The following is a 20,327-nucleotide window of genomic DNA, read 5'->3' on the forward strand; positions in this document are numbered from 1 at the left end:
CCTGACCATGGGAAAGAGAGCAGCCCAGGAGCAGGAAGTACAGAGAATCAGAGCTCTGTACCTGGGTAAGTACTGGGGGGAGATTGGATTCACTTACCCAGGGGGAGGTTCCTGCCTGACCATGGGAAAGAGAGCAGCCCAGGAGCAGGAAGTACAGAGAATCAGAGCTCTGTACCTGGGTAAGTACTGGGGGGAGATTGGATTCACTTACCCAGGGGGAGGTTCCTGCCTGACCATGGGAAAGAGAGCAGCCCAGGAGCAGGAAGTACAGAGAATCAGAGCTCTGTACCTGGGTAAGTACTGGGGGAGATTGGATTCACTTACCCAGGGGGAGGTTCCTGCCTGACCATGGGAAAGAGAGCAGCCCAGGAGCAGGAAGTACAGAGAATCAGAGCTCTGTACCTGGGTAAGTACTGGGGGGAGATTGGATTCACTTACCCAGGGGGAGGTTCCTGCCTGACCATGGGAAAGAGAGCAGCCCAGGAGCAGGAAGTACAGAGAATCAGAGCTCTGTACCTGGGTAAGTACTGGGGGGAGATTGGATTCACTTACCCAGGGGGAGGTTCCTGCCTGACCATGGAAAGAGAGCAGCCCAGGAGCAGGAAGTACAGAGAATCAGAGCTCTGTACCTGGGTAAGTACTGGGGGGAGATTGGATTCACTTACCCAGGGGGAGGTTCCTGCCTGACCATGGGAAAGAGAGCAGACCAGGAGCAGGAAGTACAGAGAATCAGAGCTCTGTACCTGGGTAAGTACTGGGGGGAGATTGGATTCACTTACCCAGGGGGAGGTTCCTGTCTGACCATGGGAAAGAGAGCAGCCCAGGAGCAGGAAGTACAGAGAATCAGAGCTCTGTACCTGGGTAAGTACTGGGGGGAGATTGGATTCACTTACCCAGGGGGAGGTTCCTGTCTGACCATGGGAAAGAGAGCAGCCCAGGAGCAGGAAGTACAGAGAATCAGAGCTCTGTACCTGGGTAAGTACTGGGGGGAGATTGGATTCACTTACCCAGGGGGAGGTTCCTGCCTGACCATGGGAAAGAGAGCAGCCCATGAGCAGGAAGTACAGAGAATCAGGGCTCTGTACCTGGGTAAGTACTGGGGGGAGATTGGATTCACTTACCCAGGGGGAGGTTCCTGCCTGACCATGGGAAAGAGAGCAGTCCAGGTGTGTTTGCGCCCAGGAAAATAATTTTAAATTTTCAACAACTCACGTCGAACACGAAGTCTGTCGCTGGAAACGGATGTTTTCACTTCCTGGGTGACGGGATTATACGCCGCACATTTATAGGTCCCTTCGTCCTCTTGTGTAGCGTTCACTATCTGAAGGTTCCCCGAAGGCATGATTAGGTAGTTATCTACGGAAACCAAAAGACTGGTTATCATAGAATGGAACTGCCCTGCCCGGTGGGGCAATTATTCAACCTAGCAACTGCATAGTAACTGAGCCTAGCAACAAGGGACTAAATAACAATAGCAACCAGGCAATGGTTTGAACAACAGCCAGAGAGGCTGCCATAGGCACCAGTATAACAGTGCCCCCTAGAGGCCAAAATGCAATTAAAGCAGCCTGGTTGCTTGGCTTTGCAGAGCAGTAACTGTGTATAGTCTCTAACAACCAATAATAATCCTGTCCCAATAATTTCCCATGTAACACTGATACCTAAGGGGTTACACAGACCCCGGGGGGGGGGGGGGGAGTGAATCCCAAGCAAATTGCACTGTTTTTGCCCCGGGGGCCACTCTGCTCACTCACCCGCGAGACTGCTCTTCCTTTTCCTCTTATTTTGACTTTCCCAATGAGGGAAGAGCATCAGTGTGGCAGCTCCAGGCTTGTCCCGTCGCTGCTTGGGGTGGGTCTCGGCAACAAGCAGGGACAGGGGGGAAATGTGAGCAAATGATTGGGGCCCCCAGCCGGGGTGTCAGTTACAGCTCCCAGGCAGCTACGGGGCCAGTGCCTCCCCCAGTCTGATTCTATTGGGGGAGGAAGTGGCACCCCAGAGTAATGTTACCCCAGGGCAGTGGCACCCCAGAGTTATGGCACCCCAGGGCAGTGGCACCCCAGAGTAATGTTACCCCAGGGCAGTGGCACCCCAGAGTAATGGCACCCCAGAGTAATGTTACCCCAGGGCAGTGGCACCCCAGAGTAATGGCACCCCAGTGTAATGGCACCCCTGAGTAATATTACCCCAGGGCAGTGGCACCCCAGAGTAATGGCACCCCTGAGTAATGGCACCCCAGGGCAGTGGCACCCCAGAGTAATGTTACCCCAGAGTAATGGCACCCCAGGGCAGTGGCACCCCAGAGTAATGGCACCCCTGAGTAATGGCACCCCAGGGCAGTGGCACCCCAGAGTAATATTACCCCAGGGCAGTGGCACCCCAGAGTAATGGCACCCCTGAGTAATGGCACCCCTGAGTAATGGCACCCCAGGGCAGTGGCACCCCAGAGTAATGGCACCCCAGAGTAATGGCACCCCAGAGTAATGGCACCCCAGGGCAGTGGCACCCCAGAGTAATGGCACCCCAGGGCAGTGGCACCCCAGAGTAATGGCACCCCAGAGTAATGGCACCCCAGAGTAATGGCACCCCAGGGCAGTGGCACCCCAGAGTAATGGCACCCCAGGGCAGTGGCACCCCTGAGTAATGGCACCCCAGGGCAGTGGCACCCCAGAGTAATATTACCCCAGGGCAGTGGCACCCCAGAGTAATGGCACCCCTGAGTAATGGCACCCCAGAGTAATGGCACCCCAGGGCAGTGGCACCCCATAAAAATGTATATGAAGGGACCGGTCTCCCCGCCATGATATTTAGATGGAGGAAACACAACATGTGACACTGGCCTCAGCTTGCCATTGGCTCAGTTGGTTGCCAGCTGTGAGCAAACACAAGGGGCCACTCACCTCTGGACGTCTCCAGCCATTCCTGCTTGACGCTGTAGCGCACTTGGGCCTTGGGGTGACTCTCGGGCAGGTTACAGGCAATCACCGCCGTGTTCCCCTCATCCACCTCGATCACGTGCTGCGCGTCAGACTTAAAGTCCTGCAGGTCTGTGGGGGGGGGAGAGCCAATCAGATATCGGTGTTCAGCACATAAATCTGTGTGTCAGTGTGAGTTGTACTCGGGAGAGTGTGAGTTGGGCACGGGAGAGTGTGAGTAGCAATACAGTGAGTGTGAGTTGCTATACAGTGAGTGTGAGTTGCAATACAGTGAGTGTGAGTAGCAATACAGTGAGTGTGAGTTGCTATACAGTGAGTGTGAGTTGCAATACAGTGAGTGTGAGTAGCAATACAGTGAGTGTGAGTAGCAATACAGTGAGTGTGAGTTGCTATACAGTGAGTGTGAGTTGCAATACAGTGAGTGTGAGTAGCAATACAGTGAGTGTGAGTAGTAATACAGTGAGTGTGAGTTGCTATACAGTGAGTGTGAGTTGCTATACAGTGAGTGTGAGTTGCTATACAGTGAGTGTGAGTTGCTATACAGTGAGTGTGAGTAGCAATACAGTGAGTGTGAGTTGCTATACAGTGAGTGTGAGTAGCAATACAGTGAGTGTGAGTTGCTATACAGTGAGTGTGAGTTGCTATACAGTGACTGTGAGTAGCAATACAGTGAGTGTGAGTTGCTATACAGTGAGTGTGAGTTGCAATACAGTGAGTGTGAGTTGCAATACAGTGAGTGTGAGTTGCTATACAGTGAGTGTGAGTTGCAATACAGTGAGTGTGAGTAGCAATACAGTGAGTGTGAGTAGTAATACAGTGAGTGTGAGTTGCTATACAGTGAGTGTGAGTTGCTATACAGTGAGTGTGAGTTGCAATACAGTGAGTGTGAGTAGCAATACAGTGAGTGTGAGTAGTAATACAGTGAGTGTGAGTTGCAATACAGTGAGTGTGAGTAGCAATACAGTGAGTATGAGTAGTAATACAGTGAGTGTGAGTTGCTATACAGTGAGTGTGAGTTGCTATACAGTGAGTGTGAGTTGCTATACAGTGAGTGTGAGTTGCTATACAGTGAGTGTGAGTAGCAATACAGTGAGTGTGAGTTGCTATACAGTGAGTGTGAGTAGCAATACAGTGAGTGTGAGTTGCTACACAGTGAGTGTGAGTTGCTATACAGTGAGTGGGAGTTGCTATACAGTGAGTGTGAGTTGCTATACAGTGAGTGTGAGTTGCAATACAGTGAGTGTGAGTAGCAATACAGTGAGTGTGAGTTGCTATACAGTGAGTGTGAGTTGCAATACAGTGAGTGTGAGTAGCAATACAGTGAGTGTGAGTAGCAATACAGTGAGTGTGAGTTGCTATACAGTGAGTGTGAGTTGCAATACAGTGAGTGTGAGTAGCAATACAGTGAGTGTGAGTAGTAATACAGTGAGTGTGAGTTGCTATACAGTGAGTGTGAGTTGCTATACAGTGAGTGTGAGTTGCTATACAGTGAGTGTGAGTTGCTATACAGTGAGTGTGAGTAGCAATACAGTGAGTGTGAGTTGCTATACAGTGAGTGTGAGTAGCAATACAGTGAGTGTGAGTTGCTATACAGTGAGTGTGAGTTGCTATACAGTGACTGTGAGTAGCAATACAGTGAGTGTGAGTTGCTATACAGTGAGTGTGAGTTGCAATACAGTGAGTGTGAGTTGCAATACAGTGAGTGTGAGTTGCTATACAGTGAGTGTGAGTTGCAATACAGTGAGTGTGAGTAGCAATACAGTGAGTGTGAGTAGTAATACAGTGAGTGTGAGTTGCTATACAGTGAGTGTGAGTTGCTATACAGTGAGTGTGAGTTGCAATACAGTGAGTGTGAGTAGCAATACAGTGAGTGTGAGTAGTAATACAGTGAGTGTGAGTTGCAATACAGTGAGTGTGAGTAGCAATACAGTGAGTATGAGTAGTAATACAGTGAGTGTGAGTTGCTATACAGTGAGTGTGAGTTGCTATACAGTGAGTGTGAGTTGCTATACAGTGAGTGTGAGTTGCTATACAGTGAGTGTGAGTAGCAATACAGTGAGTGTGAGTTGCTATACAGTGAGTGTGAGTAGCAATACAGTGAGTGTGAGTTGCTACACAGTGAGTGTGAGTTGCTATACAGTGAGTGGGAGTTGCTATACAGTGAGTGTGAGTTGCTATACAGTGAGTGTGAGTTGCTATACAGTGAGTGTGAGTTGCTATACAGTGAGTGTGAGTTGCTATACAGTGAGTGTGAGTTGCTATACAGTGAGTGTGAGTTGCTATACAGTGAGTGTGAGTTGCTACACAGTGAGTGTGAGTTGCTATACAGTGAGTGTGAGTTGCTATACAGTGAGTGTGAGTTGCTATACAGTGAGTGTGAGTTGCTATACAGTGAGTGTGAGTAGCAATACAGTGAGTGTGAGTTGCTATAAAGTGAGTGTGAGTAGCAATACAGTGAGTGCAGTGAGTGAGTGCAGTTTTCTCCTGCTGGACCCTCAGTACATTAGAGAAACCCATTTGGTTCTGCCCCCCCCCCCCCCACCAGCCAGTTCCCTCAATCAGAGACTTGTGTCCCCCCCTGGGCCGGACCCCCATTCCCGCTGTCAGTTCTGGCTGCTGATTGGGCCCCCGCCCTGCTCACTTGGCAGTTGGTTTAGCTGCAGCCTGGAAGCCGCGCCGGCTGGGACCCCGGGCCAAGGCTTGGGAGAGGGGCCAGCCAATGAGTGAGCCCTGCCAGCTGTGGGGGCTCAGCGCTAGACACACGGGGGGCTCCCTCTGCTTCTAATTAAACCCTGAAAGAAAAGCTCTTTCTCCAGAGAGACGTCACTTCATCCCCCAACACCTGCAAATCTGCCCCCCCACATCACGTCATCCCCCCCCCCCCCATTATTTATGGCACAGCTAACTGCCGCCTTCCATTACACTCGCCAGAAGTGGCACTTAGGGGCCGAGGGAAGGGGACAGGTAACTGCCCCCCCAATGCACAGAACCAGTTCAGCTCTATGTGCAGGAACCAGACCTGGGCCAATAGGTTCTGTTTCATTAGGCAAAAAACTGCTTTTGGGTGAAGTTCCCCTTTAAATAAGGATTTCAAGCAGGAAAGGGCCCCATTCTGTCTTCCTCACTCATTAACCCTCCGCGTCTCCCCCTTCCTATTCGCTCCCCAATCTCGCACCGAGTGTGAGCTCTTCCACCCTTTGTTTACAGAAATTTCCTCTCTAAACTGGCCCCTGATTGGCTGACACTGGTGACAGAAACGTCTCATCTCATTGGCTCACTAATCTCTTATCCTTGTCGCCTACTCGACGCCATTGAAACCCCAAATAAAGGGGAAGTTCAGTTTTCCAAAATATATAATTTATATATAGCAACTATTTCATATGATTTTTATTTTTTTCCCATTTTGCCAAAATGTAGGTTTTTCAAATTAAATAACTGAGCCCCACGTTTCCAGTTATTTTACTTTTTGTTCCGCAGCTCCCCAGTTTGGGATCTCAGCAGCTATCTGGTTGCTACGGACCAGTTTACCTTAGTAACCCGGGAGTGGTTTGAGAGAGAGAGAGAGACAGGAATATGAATAGGGGAGGGGCTGAATAGAAAGATAAGGAATAAAAGTAACAATAAAACTGGAGCCTCACAGAGCAATAGGGTTTGGCTGCCGGGGTCAGTGACCCCCATTTGAAAGCTGCAAAGAGTCAGAAGAAGAAGGGAAATAATTCAAAAACAATAAAAGATAAAAAAAATAATGAAGACCAATGGAAAAGTTGCTTATAACATATTAAAAGTTAACGTAAAGGTGAACTGCCCCTTTAAAGAAGACAAAAATAAATCCCATCTGCAACTTTCTCTGCTCGGTGACCTGGGAAAATGCAATTTTACAATTTACAAGTCGGGGGGGGGGGGGGGGGGCAGGGGGTGGAGCTGACACTATGGGGGCGGGGCCTGCTGCACATTCCTGTGAGCCAGATAAGAAGTGCCAAATACATATCTGCTATAATGAGCTGAAAGCTGGGGCTTTGGTGCCGGAGACTATTGGGCCGCGTCTCGGGCAGCTAATAATTCCCCCGGGTTGCGTCGCATTGAGTGAGACAAACACCAGGGAGCGACTGGGGGGCCCCATTCCTGTCTGGGCATCGGATCCCCCCCATGGGAAGCGGGAATTGGGGCGCAGGAATGGAATTGTAGCTGTTTGCGCAGCTCCGACTCCCTGTTGCTATGGGCCCCTCATTCCTGCGTTATTTAATCCTCATTGGTCCCTGAAATGGATGGCCCCGCCTACAGTACTTTTACTATGTTATAGAATGGTCAGTTCTTAGCGACTTTTCAATTGGTCTTTATTTTTTATCCTTTATAGTTATTAAATTATTTACCAAACCCTATTGCTCTGTGAGGCTCCAGTTTTATTGTTATTGTTACTTTTTATTACTTGTTGTTGTATTCAGGTCTCTTATTCACTCCACTGCCTGGTGGTTAGGGTAATTTTGACCTTAGCAACCAGACAGTTGCTGAAATTACTAACTGGAGAGCTCCTGAACAAAAGCTTAATCATTTAAAAACCACAAATAATAAGACCAACTGCAAATTGTCTCAGAAAATTACTCTCTACATCATGTTAAACATTCATTTAAGGGTAAACAACCCCTTCAGAGACTGTACATTGGTAGGAAACCATAACCGAAGAGATAAATGCTCTTACTTGCCCTTTAATTAGAGCTTGCTTTCTGGCAATGACATAAAGACTGTGGAGCTGGGACGCCAATGCTGATGGCAATCCTCTCCTGCACATATATACTGATTAGAGCCCCACATTCTGTCCTAGTCTGACAAGAAACAGCACCCCCCAGCCCACGAAAGGGCCCACCCAGCCCTAAGAAGAGCCCCCAACCCAAGGAAGAGCCCCCCGGCCCAAGAAAGAGCCCCCCCGGCCCAAGAAAGAGCCCCCCCGGCCCAAGAAAGAGCTCCCCATGCCCAAGAAAGAGCCCCCCATGCCCAAGGTACAGCTCCCCCGGCCCAAGGAACAGCCCCCCAGCCCAAGGAACAGCCCCCCAGCCCAAGGAACAGCCCAGCCTAAGGGGTTTTATTGCTGGAGCTGCCATGTTGGTTTCAGTAGAGGGGGCAGTACGAGCATTGGCGCATTGTGTGCCCAGAATATTTATGTATAAAGTCCGGCAGCCCTGCGGTTCCACAGAGACTGGCGCAGATGCTGCTCACGTGAGCTTGCACTCTAGGGAGGGGCCACATTAATCACTGGCTGAAATCGCCCTATAAATGTCTTTGCCTCGACCTTTGTGTCATTCCCCGCGGCACCGGCGCCGTGTAACCGGCAGGTTGTTATTATGGGCCTTCCTGGAACTGCAATCCCTGGGCCTGGAACGTTCCGGAATGTGGTTCCGCTCAGCCCGGCCCATGGGGGAGAGCAAAACTAATTCCCTTACATGGGGGGCAATTGCACAAGCCCCCAGGGGTGGGAGTTTGGTCGCTGGGGCAGCCAATTCCCTAAGCACAAGTCACTGCTTCTGCCCTCAGCGGGGAAGGCTGGGGCACCAAGCGCCCAATTTATTGCCCCCCAATGGCACTCGCAGTTGTAAATGACCCCTACAATATATAAAAGATTAAACAAAAGAAATCATGGACGTTTCCTGCCCCCGCGCCGCTTGGGAAGGGGCATTTTCCTATTTATTAATTGCCCCTCCCTTAAGCAAATTCATCTCCATAAAGGGCCCCGGGACTGTAAATGTGAGAGGTGCACTGGGTAGGAGGGCCCCCCTGGCACAGAATGGCCCTTTGTGTTCCCCCCTGCCCTCCGCACCGGCAACCAAACCAGCAAAGTCATTAGGGCAGAGGGGGACCTGTTTAACTACTTCCCTGCCAAGGACCTGTCACGTACTCAGCCGGGTCAGTGAATGAAGGGGTATCACATGGCACAGCTAAGGGGGTCTTTATGGGCCACTGCTTTCTTTCTACAATGGGGGTCTTGTTTCCATCCTGACGGGGAGAGAATTACCCAGGTGCCCGGGGGAGGTGGGGGGCCCACAGGGTTCTGCTGTTCTTCTAAGACAAGCAGAACATATTTATATTTATTCCTATGAAAGGCAGCAGCCATGATGGAACCAATAACTAGGGGGGGGGGCTGCTTCTATACGTGCCCCATGTGACTCACTGGATTTTATGGGGAGGCACTGGGTCTTTTTTCATCCTTAGTTGCTATGTTACAGCCCTGGGATGTTCTGACCCAGCTCCAATGGTGTCGGTTCTGCCCAGGGGCTATACGCTCCTCACAAGGTGGGGTTAATTGGGGAGCGTGTACCGGCGGGACCTGACGCATTTCAGGCGTGTTGTCAGGTGATTTAATCTATAGAATGTGCCTGGGTGCCAAGAGCCCACGGCAGGGCGACACCCCCAGCTGGAATGTACGGTAGGATTAGCCTTACTGTGCGGCTACATCAGCCGGGGCGCCCCCCACAGTGTACCCCTAATGTACATGATGAGCGTATGGCACTGATACCCATGGGTGGGGGCCCATTCTGACCAAACGTTAGTTACAAAATGGCTGCCAGGCCTGACCAGGCCATAACCTTCCTCTCAGGCGCAGAGGGGCCATGTTGTGTCAGTACGAGGGGCCCATGTTGTGTCAGTACGAGGGGCCATGTTGTGTCAGTACGAGGGGCCCAGGGCAGACTCAGCGTCTCTATAGTGGCTGCCCCCCCCCCCCCACACAGACCTTACTGTGCGGCTACATTAGCCGGGGTGCCCCACAGTGTACCCCCAATGTACATGATGAGCGTATGGCACTGATACCCATGGGTGGGGGCCCATACTGACCAAACGTTAGTTACAAAATGGCTGCCAGGCCTGACCAGGCCATAACCTTCCTCTGAGGCGCAGAGGGGCCATGTTGTGTCAGTACGAGGGGCCCAGGGCAGACTCAGTGTTTCTATAGTGGCTGCCCCCCCCTACACAGGCAGACGAGGGGTTAAGAGAAAGCCATACCCCTGTAATGATATCTCCCCCCCCCCCCCCAGCTCATTTATCAAGTCGCAAGCAAAACACTGGCCTATTCTCCTCAGGAATGTGTTTTTAGAAACTCAATCTCTCTCGTAGCCTGGAACTATTCCCAAAACTCTCAGGGATTAATGACAGGGGCTCTCTAACCCCCCCAGTCTCATAGGGGGGCTTTTATTCCTCCCCAGTTCACCTGCATACAGGATTATTGTTGTGACTAAGTGCCCGGCCCAGGGGCTACCTGATCCCCCCCAGCTGCGGCCCAGGGAACTGCCAGCATTTGGCTACGAGACCCCTCCTGAGGCAACAAACTGCCCCCCCATTACAGCCCAAGGTTCCTTAACGTTCCACACAGAGGCACAACTTCTACTGGGAAAGATCCGGAATAAGAAGAGAAAATCTGGAACACGATAGGAGAATAAGAGCAACCCCTAAATCACTGGGAATCCCCCCGGATTCTCCCATGGGGTCCCTGTAGGGTATTGCCCCAGATCTGGGCAATTATTCCACAAATTCATAATTATCAGCTGGTTCCTTACAGAACCCAGGCAATAGTCCCAATCTGGACTGAATGATCTGGGTCCAGTCAGCGGGGAGGAGAGACCGAACCCAAACACCAGCATGGACTCCCCCCTTCCCTTTCCAACTTTTTTTAGGTGGGGGGAGAATGTTGGTATGTTGTGGGCGTGGCCATAATGTGGCTAAAGGTAGGCACTGCCCAGTACAGGGTAGGATGCCCTCCAACAGCCTTGGGGCCCCATATGGTCACTCCCAGTGTGTATGTCCCACTCAGCACCCAACCCTGACGGAACAGGATTCTGGGGGGGCAATTAATAGGGCTCTATAGAAAGTGAATAAGAAAGGTCACTTACTGGCCAGGGTGACAATGGCGGGGACACTGGAGATGGATCCCACTGGCGTCCGGGCGATGCACTGGTACCGTCCCACGGTGTCGTTATTAAGGCTGGCAATGACCAACGTGCCCCCAGATACCAGAACCCCGGGCAGGTCTAGCTCCGCCCCATTCAGTTGCCAGGAGATGATGGCACTCGCCGGTTCCACCGAGCAGCTCAGGGTGACGGAGCCCCCGTACTTCTGGAAGGTAGAGAGCGGCTGGACCAGGAAGTGGGGCGCTCGGCCTGCGGACAAACACGGGTGCCATTAGAGGGTTGTTATAAAGGCGCTGCCCAAAATCCAGGTGGGAAGGTTGTACCCATTGCAGCTACATTGCTTCTAGGAAATGGACCAACTAATGTAACAAGTGTAACAGTTGCTATGGGACAGGTGTTAGTAACGCTCAGGGAGCATGCTCAGTAGGGGCTGAAGGGGCTGCTGGGAAATGGACCCATTAATGTACCAAGTGGGACAGTTGCTATGGGACAGGCGTTAGTAATGCTCAGGAAGCATGCTCAGTAGGGGCTGAAGGTGCTGCTGGGAAATGGACCCATTAATGTACCAAGTGGAACAGTTGCTATGGGACAGGCGTTAGTAATGCTCAGGAAGCATGCTCAGTAGGGGCTGAAGGGGCTGCTGGGAAATGGACCCATTAATGTACCAAGTGGAACAGTTGCTACGGGACAGGCGTTAGTAATGCTCAGGAAGCATGCTCAGTAGGGGCTGAAGGGGCTGCTGGGAAATGGACCCATTAATGTACCAAGTGGAACAGTTGCTATGGGACAGGCGTTAGTAACGCTCAGGGAGCATGCTCAGTAGGGGCTGAAGGTGCTACTGGGAAATGGACCCATTAACGTACCAAGTGGAACAGTTGCTATGGGACAGGCGTTAGTAACGCTCGGGGAGCATGTTCAGTAGGGGCTGAAGGGGCTGCTGGGAAATGGACCAACTAATGTAACAAGTGTAACAGTTGCTATGGGACAGGCGTTAGGAAAGCTCAGGGAGCATGCTCAGTAGGGGCTGAAGGGGCTGCTGGGAAATGGACCCATTAATGAACCGTGTGGGACAGCTGCTATGGGACAAGCATTAGTAACGCTCAGGGAGCATGCTCAGTAGGGGCAGAAGGGGCTGCTGGGAAATGGACCCATTAATGTACAGCACAGACAGGGAAGCTTTATTAGAGCTGAGGGCCTATTGAGTGCAGCACGGCCCTGGTGACGCCCATCTCTGAAAAAATGAAATTAGTTTTATTAGGAAAAGGAAATTCTGTGCGGATCGTTATCTCCGCAATCGTCATTTCTGGGAACCAACTCCCCGCGGCCCCCGGGCTCTCACTGACACACGTGGTTTTGTTCTATGGATCCGGCACAGCGAGACTCAATTTCCTGCCTCTCTAAAGCCACAACCTCTTCCACATGTTCCCCCCCCCCGAGAGGCGCCCAATTATTATATTATTGATCCCCCGATCCTGCCCTAAGTCTGCCCTCCAGTTGGACTCAGTGACATCATGTCTGGTATCCACCAATGGCATCACTCACAGCCGTGACTGACAGAACCCACCCAGCAATGATCGGGGGGGGGGGGGGGGGAAATACATTTACAGTAGGGGGTACATTACCCCTTATAATACATGAGTGATACTCAGAGTTCCCTGTATAACTCAGCCTGCAGCCTTGTGCCTTTATATGGGGGGCACAGAACCCCTCAGTGACTGCTAATATCCTTATCATTTACAGTAGGGGGTACATTATCCCTTATAATACATGAGTGATACTCAGAGTTCCCTGTATAACTCAGCCTGCAGCCTTGTGCCTTTATATGGGGGGCACAGAACCCCTCAGTGACTGCTAATATCCTTATCATTTACAGTAGGGGGTACATTATCCCTTATAATACATGAGTGATACTCAGAGTTCCCTGTATAACTCAGCCTGCAGCCTTGTGCCTTTATATGGGCACAGAACCCCTCAGTGACTGCTAATATCCTTATCATTTACAGTAGGGGGTACATTATCCCTTATAATAAATGAGTGATACTCAGAGTTCCCTGTATAACTCAGCCTGCAGCCTTGTGCCTTTATATGGGCACAGAACCCCTCAGTGACTGCTAATATCCTTATCATTTACAGTAGGGGGTACATTATCCCTTATAATACATGAGTGATACTCAGAGTTCCCTGTATAACTCAGCCTGCAGCCTTGTGCCTTTATATGGGCACAGAACCCCTCAGTGACTGCTAATATCCTTATCATTTACAGTAGGGGGTACATTATCCCTTATAATACATGAGTGATACTCAGAGTTCCCTGTATAACTCAGCCTGCAGCCTTGTGCCTTTATATGGGGGGCACAGAACCCCTCAGTGACTGCTAATATCCTTATCATTTACAGTAGGGGGTACATTATCCCTTATAATACATGAGTGATACTCAGAGTTCCCTGTATAACTCAGCCTGCAGCCTTGTGCCTTTATATGGGGGGCACAGAACCCCTCAGTGACTGCTAATATCCTTATCATTTACAGTAGGGGGTACATTATCCCTTATAATACATGAGTGATACTCAGAGTTCCCTGTATAACTCAGCCTGCAGCCTTGTGCCTTTATATGGGGGGCACAGAACCCCTCAGTGACTGCTAATATCCTTATCATTTACAGTAGGGGGTACATTATCCCTTATAATACATGAGTGATACTCAATATTCAGATGAATAATAGGATAATTCCCTATATAATTTACAATAGGGGTAACATTCACTGTATATATATATATATATCTGTATTTGAGGTTTGGGTACAGAGCCACAAAAGAATGGGATGAGGGAGTATTAGGGATAAAGGAGTAGTACTTACCAGGCTGAGCGACGCAGCAGAGAGAGGAGAGGAGGCAGCAACAAACTGTGGCAGCAACAAAGTTTTTACATCTAAGAATCATTGTGTTTCCAAGTTGGGAAGAACCAGCATCGGGTCAGAACCTCCGCCCCATACAGTGCGGCCCGGACACTCACACGCGGCGCTGGGGGAGGAGCAAAACCAACGTTAATTTCACTGCAGGAAACCAAACTCTTTTATACATTTATACTACATTTATACAGCAGCTTTGCAATTGGTCTGCCCAACGGATTCCTCTGCCCCACGGCATTGTGGTTATTAGCTCTTAGTTTGATGCAGAGAGGAATTCAAAGAATATTTGGAATTTTTATGTTAAGGGAGAGAGTTAGAGAGAGTGTTATAGAGAGAAAGAGAGAGAGAGGGAGAGGGAGAGAGAGGGAGAGAGAGGGGGAGAGAGAGGGGGAGAGAAAGAGAGTTAAAGAGAGTGTTAGAGAGAGAAAGAGAGAGAGGGAGAGAAAGAGAGCGAGAGGGGAGAGAAAGAGAGCGAGAGGGGAGAGAAAGAGAGCGAGAGGGGAGAGAAAGAGAGTTAGAGAGAGAGGGGGAGAGAAAGAGAGTGTTAGAGAGGGTGTTAGAGAGAGAAAGAGAGCAAGAGGGGAGAGAAAGAGAGTTAGGGAAAGGAGAAGAGAGGAGAGTTAGAGAGAGTGTTAGAGAGAGAGAGAAAGGGAGGGGGGGAGAGAAAGAGAGAATTAAAGAGAGAGCATTAAGGAGAGGAGAGTTAGAGAGAGTGTAAGTGTTAGAGAGAGAGAAAGGGAGGGGGAGAGAGAGGGCAAGAGTTAAAGAGAGAGTTAGGGAGAGAAGGAGAGAGAGAGTTAGAGAGAGTAAGAGAGCGTTAGAGAAAGACACTTGTGACTCAATGTTACCAGAGTGACTGGCGGGACATTCCCCAGAGCCCAGAGAGACCCATTAGCGGCACTAAATGTCACCCATTAAACATGTCAGGGCCGATACTGGGGCAGAATAAAGGTCCCCTCTGTCCCCCCTCCATAATAAGAGCCATTTCAGCTGTTTTGTCTCCCCCCCCCCCCCCCCCCCAGCAGGTTAAAATAACTGTTTCCTGTGAGTGGGGGTTTATGTGGCCTCTGACCCAAAGGCCTTTTCTCCCTTTCTGCCCCCCCCAGGCCCCCCCCCCCCCTCAGGATTCAGACGGCCCATAAATCTCATCCCGCAGGAGGGAGTCATTAGCTGAGAGAAATTAACAACAAGCCCTGAGATTGGGGGGGATAACGAGCAGTGCTGGGGGGGGGGATAACGAGCAGCGCTGGGGGGGGGGATAACGAGCAGCGCTGGGGGGGGGGATAACGAGCAGCGCTGGGGGGGGGGCTTGAGGAATTTCATGGAAATTTTCATCACTTGACAAGAAAAACAGAAAAACTTCAGAATTCCCGGAATCTTCTCCGATTTCCAAAGCAGCGCGTCCTAAATTCCTTGTTTCATCCCCCCCCCAATAACACAAAGGGTCACATGATTTAGGGCTCATTCTCAATCTCACTATGGGGTCACATGGTCCCCAACACAATCCCTGCACCTGTCTGCGCTCAGCCGTACTGGGGAGTGAGAACCAGCAGTGCAGGGAATATACACATGACATTATATGACTAGTGTTACTCTCCCTCCATCCCTGCCATAAAGCAAGGCAGAGTAGCTGTACAGCTGCCCAACAGGAAGTACAGACACAGTCACATGAGTACCAGGAAATACACTCCTCTGGGCAAGAGCAAATCATCCCCCCCAGCAAGACAGTTAAATAATCTGAAATGAATCAAAATGGTGAACCTCAGAGTCATGTGACCCAGTATGGATTCTTACTTACCCCTGACAGGTACCCCCCCAACCCCAGGTCCGGGCCACTTCCCTATCAATTAATTCACACAAAACAGCAGAGCAGTGTTGCTTTATGGCTTCTAGATCAGCCTTTATCCTATCCTTGTTGTTGGAACTGGACCCGTTGGCCCGAGGGCCGTAGCTGGGAATGTGGTTGCCCGGTGACCTGGATCCCATGGTGTATGGGCAGCACAGCAATTGCTTCCCCGCAGGGGTTAATCCCGATGCGCCGGGGGCTGGAACGGAGCCTGGAATATGTGCAGATACAGTGGAGCCGGCGGCCCACACAGGGCTCATCAGAACATGTTCCTGCTCCAAAAACAGCATCCAGCCCAGTCCCACAAATGTTCCAGTAACCGGGGCCCTGCCCAGCGCCTCTCTGCATGTACAGACTGTAGCCGTGCCAGGCCGTGATGTGCCAGCCAATATGCCAGGCTCCAGCCCAGCCCCATGCCAATATGCCAGGCTCCAGCCCAGCCCCATACCAATATGCCAAGCTCCGGCCCAGCCCCATACCAATATGCCAAGCTCCGGCCCAGCCCCATGCCAATATGCCAAGCTCCGGCCCAGCCCCATGCCAATATGCCAAGCTCCGGCCCAGCCCCATGCCAAAATGCCAAGCTCCGGCCCAGCCCCATGCCAATATGCCAGGCTCCAGCCCAGCCCCATGCCAAAATGCCAAGCTCCGGCCCAGCCCCATGCCAATATGCCAAGCTCCGGCCCAGCCCCATGCCAATATGCCAAGCTCCGGCCCAGCCCCATGCCAAAATGCCAAGCTCCGGCCCAGCCCCATGCCAATATGCCAAGCTCCGGCCCAGCCCCATGCCAATATGCCAAGCTCCGGCCCAGCCCCATGCCAATATGCCAGGCTCCAGCCCAGCCCCATGCCAAAATGCCAAGCTCCGGCCCAGCCCCATACCAATATGCCAAGCTCCGGCCCAGCCCCATGCCAATATGCCAAGCTCCGGCCCAGCCCCATGCCAATATGCCAAGCTCCGGCCCAGCCCCATGCCAAAATGCCAAGCTCCGGCCCAGCCCCATGCCAATATGCCAGGCTCCAGCCCAGCCCCATGCCAAGCTCCGGCCCAGCCCCATGCCAATATGCCAGGACCCAGCCCCATACCAATATGCCAAGCTCCGGCCCAGCCCCATGCCAATATGCCAAGCTCCGGCCCAGCCCCATGCCAAAATGCCAAGCTCCGGCCCAGCCCCATGCCAAAATGCCAAGCTCCGGCCCAGCCCCATGCCAATATGCCAGGACCCAGCCCCATACCAATATGCCAGGACCCAGCCCCATACCAATATGCCAAGCTCCGGCCCAGCCCCATGCCAAAATGCCAAGCTCCGGCCCAGCCCCATGCCAATATGCCAAGCTCCGGCCCAGCCCCATGCCAATATGCCAAGCTCCGGCCCCAGCCCCATGCCAATATGCCAAGCTCCGGCCCAGCCCCATGCCAATATGCCAAGCTCCGGCCCAGCCCCATGCCAAAATGCCAAGCTCCGGCCCAGCCCCATGCCAATATGCCAAGCTCCGGCCCAGCCCCATGCCAATATGCCAGGACCCAGCCCCATACCAATATGCCAAGCTCCGGCCCAGCCCCATGCCAATATGCCAAGCTCCGGCCCAGCCCCATGCCAATATGCCAAGCTCCGGCCCAGCCCCATGCCAAAATGCCAAGCTCCGGCCCAGCCCCATGCCAATATGCCAAGCTCCGGCCCAGCCCCATGCCAATATGCCAAGCTCCGGCCCAGCCCCATGCCAAAATGCCAAGCTCTGGCCCAGCCCCATGCCAATATGCCAAGCTCCGGCCCAGCCCCATGCCAATATGCCAGGACCCAGCCCCATACCAATATGCCAAGCTCCGGCCCAGCCCCATGCCAATATGCCAGGCCATAATATGCCAGCCACATGCCAATATGCCAGGCCATAATATGCCAGCCCCATGCCAATATGCTAGGCCATAATATGCCAGCCCCATGCCAATATGCCAGGCCATAATATGTCAGCCCCATGGCCAATATGCTAGGCCATAATATGCCAGCCCCATGCCAATATGCTAGGCCATAATATGCCAGCCCCATGCCCATATGCCAGGCCATAATATGTCAGCCCCATGCCAATATGCCAGGCCCCAGCCCCATGCCAACATACGGAGCATTTCAAGGAAACAATACCAGACTAGTGGCGCCTACCTGCTGTAACCACTAGGTGTCACTGTTCTATGGGCACACTGCCTTGTGGGTACCCTGCCACTGCTGGGCCAGCCTTGGGCACACTGGGCACTTAATGCTTCTCTCTGCTCTGCAGCCTTGGGCACTCTACTCTCTAGGCTGTCTCTCTGCTCTGCAGGCCTTGGGCACTCTACTCTCTAGGCTGTCTCTCTGCTCTGCAGGCCTTGGGCACTCTACTCTCTAGGCTGTCTCTCTGCTCTGCAGGCCTTGGGCACTCTACTCTCTAGGCTGTCTCTCTGCTCTGCAGGCCTTGGGCGCTCTGCTCTCTCTCTCTGGGCTCTCTCTCTGCTCTGCAGGCCTTGGGCGCTCTGCTCTCTCTCTCTGCTCTCCGGGCTCTCTCTCTGCTCTGCAGGCCTTGGTCACTCTGCTCTCTGGGCTCTCTCTCTGCTCTGCAGGCCTTGGGCGCTCTGCTCTCTCTCTCTCTCTGCTCTGCAGGCCTTGGGCGCTCTGCTCTCTCTCTCTCTCTCTGCTCTGCAGGCCTTGGGCGCTCTGCTCTCTCTCTCTGCTCTGCAGGCCTTGGCGCTCTGCTCTCTGGGTTCTGCTGGCGCTGGGTACTAGTCGGCATTCCAGCTTCCCCTACTCTTGGGCTCTGCTCTCTGGGTTCTGTCCCGGCTGTTCCTGGCAGACTGGGTCACGGCGGTGCCTGTGGGAGGTCGGAGCCGAGTGCCGGCGCTGGAAGTGGAAACTTGGCTTCACACACATTTCACTTGAGCAATTTCATTTTTTTTTTTTTTTAAATTTCATTTTTCTTGATAGGGTCGGAGTCTGGCAGCGCCGGCAGAACACGGAGATACAGAACTGTGCCGGCACCACCCAGAATCCTCAGGGCAACCCGGCTCCTGCCAACACACACAGACCCTGGGCTTCTGGCAGCGAAACGGTTAACCCTTAGCAAGGTGGGTCCATGCCCCCCAGAACCAGATCCATATGGAACCAAAAATCCTCCAAGTCCCTGAATTTTCGGGGCCCTTGGCAGATACTTGGGGCCAACCCCCAAACCCCCCAAGTTTTTATATCCCCCCAAATAGAAACAGGGGTGCAAATACTCCTATTCTAATAGAGAAAGGGGGAAATGTTATTTGTAACCCCCCCCCCCCACACTTGGGGGCAATTTCTCGCCACTGGGTTTGGCGCCGCTCGCTAACTGGATAAATGGCGGCTCCCACACTCATGGGCAGCACCAATAGAAAGAGGCTGGGCACAAACATGGGGGCCGGGGGTCCATGGTTTAATAGTGGGGGTCGGGGGGGGGCGCTGGGGTGTTTTTTTCAAACGAGAATTCCATCTGCTTTTTTTCCCTTCGGCCCATTCAGGAGGGTTCTTGCATATTCATGCCTCACTTACCCCCCCCGCCCCCCCGTCAGTTAATGCCCCCCCTGCTCCTGAGCATACGACAATACTCCAGCTAACAGCTCTCCCCTCTCGCCATTAGATAAACACAGGCAATGCCCAGGGCCCGGGGGGGTCGCACTGCCAGTCAGGGTTTGGGCCTACAATGAGGCCTAGGGAGCGGGCACAATATCCTGCATGCTTGCCATATGGGGGTTGCGTTGCCGTGGGTAACACTAACAGGCAGAACGAGGCTTAATAGAGTCCCCATTCATTGTAATGCAGCGAGCTGACTCAAGAGACTATTGCCCCTTCGGCTGTTTCCCTTTGTGCCATTCAGACCCCCCTCCTCTTTGCCTTTATTCCCCCCCCCCCCTTCATTCAAGTGGGACAAAAGGCCGAGGTTGCTAGCGGGGTCCCTATCTGGAGAGGATTGAGGCCTCCAATAAAAGAGGCAGCTTAGGTGCTGGGGAATGGGGTGGGGGCCCCTGAGGAGTATTGGTGGGCGCTGGGGGGCCCCAAACAGAAGATGGAATGTAAAGGAGAAATAAACCCCTTTAAATAAGTGAAGGAATGGGGGGCTCTGATAGCCGGGGGCAAGTGGGCTACTTGGGGCAGGTTGCCGTGGGATAAGGTCACATTCTAATGGGGGAAACAGCTGGTTAAGGGGAGACCCCCGGCCGCCCCCCCCCCCTCGAATAACTCCCTTGTACTGTCATGGCGGCACCGCGACTCCCAGCAGCCACCCACCTGGGGGTTATTAGTGTGCCCAGCCAGGGGTATCACTTCTGCCCCGCCTTTTCATTATCACCCCCCCAAATGACACAAGTACACTAGCAGTGCCCCCCCCCGACTACAACTCCCAGAATGCACGCAGCTCACAGCCTGGCACTGCCCACAAGCCCTGCCCCGATTGCCCAACCCACAACCATGGCTCAATCCATCACCTTTAATTAGATGGGGGGGCAGTCCCTTTGCCCCTTATATCTCAGTGTGTAATGTGATTGGCACAATGCCCCCTGCACCCAACTAGAACATTTCCCTTTAAGTGGGAAAGACTTTTAGGCACTTTAGGTGCAAAGAGCCCCCCCCCCCCCATTAACTGCCCGACCTTCCACTCAAGAGTTTTATTGACCCTTAAGAACAGATCCCCTCGAGTCAAAAACTGCCCCATTGTGAGTGGCGCTTTGTGTCAGCTCAATAGAAAGTGATTATCCAGCA

General features: G+C 52.4%; 1 protein-coding gene across 4 annotated transcripts in view; it reads right to left on the minus strand.

The window, feature by feature from the left end:
* The window catches only part of boc (BOC cell adhesion associated, oncogene regulated), a 52,174-nt gene that overhangs the window by 10,812 nt on the left and 21,035 nt on the right, over positions 1-20,327 (minus strand). For 3 of the 4 annotated variants that reach the window (XM_031896152.1, XM_031896153.1, NM_001079274.1), the window contains 4 exon segments: positions 13,686-13,848; positions 10,811-11,077; positions 2,901-3,047; positions 1,213-1,356 (listed from right to left, as the gene is read on the minus strand). In XM_031896152.1, the coding sequence (XP_031752012.1) occupies positions 1,213-1,356; positions 2,901-3,047; positions 10,811-11,077; positions 13,686-13,767 (640 nt within the window). In that variant the 5' untranslated portion in view covers positions 13,768-13,848. 4 annotated transcript variants of the gene reach the window in all.

This window comes from Xenopus tropicalis, chromosome 2 (genome assembly GCF_000004195.4).
Source record: "Xenopus tropicalis strain Nigerian chromosome 2, UCB_Xtro_10.0, whole genome shotgun sequence".
Classification (NCBI taxonomy): Eukaryota; Metazoa; Chordata; class Amphibia; order Anura; family Pipidae; genus Xenopus; species Xenopus tropicalis.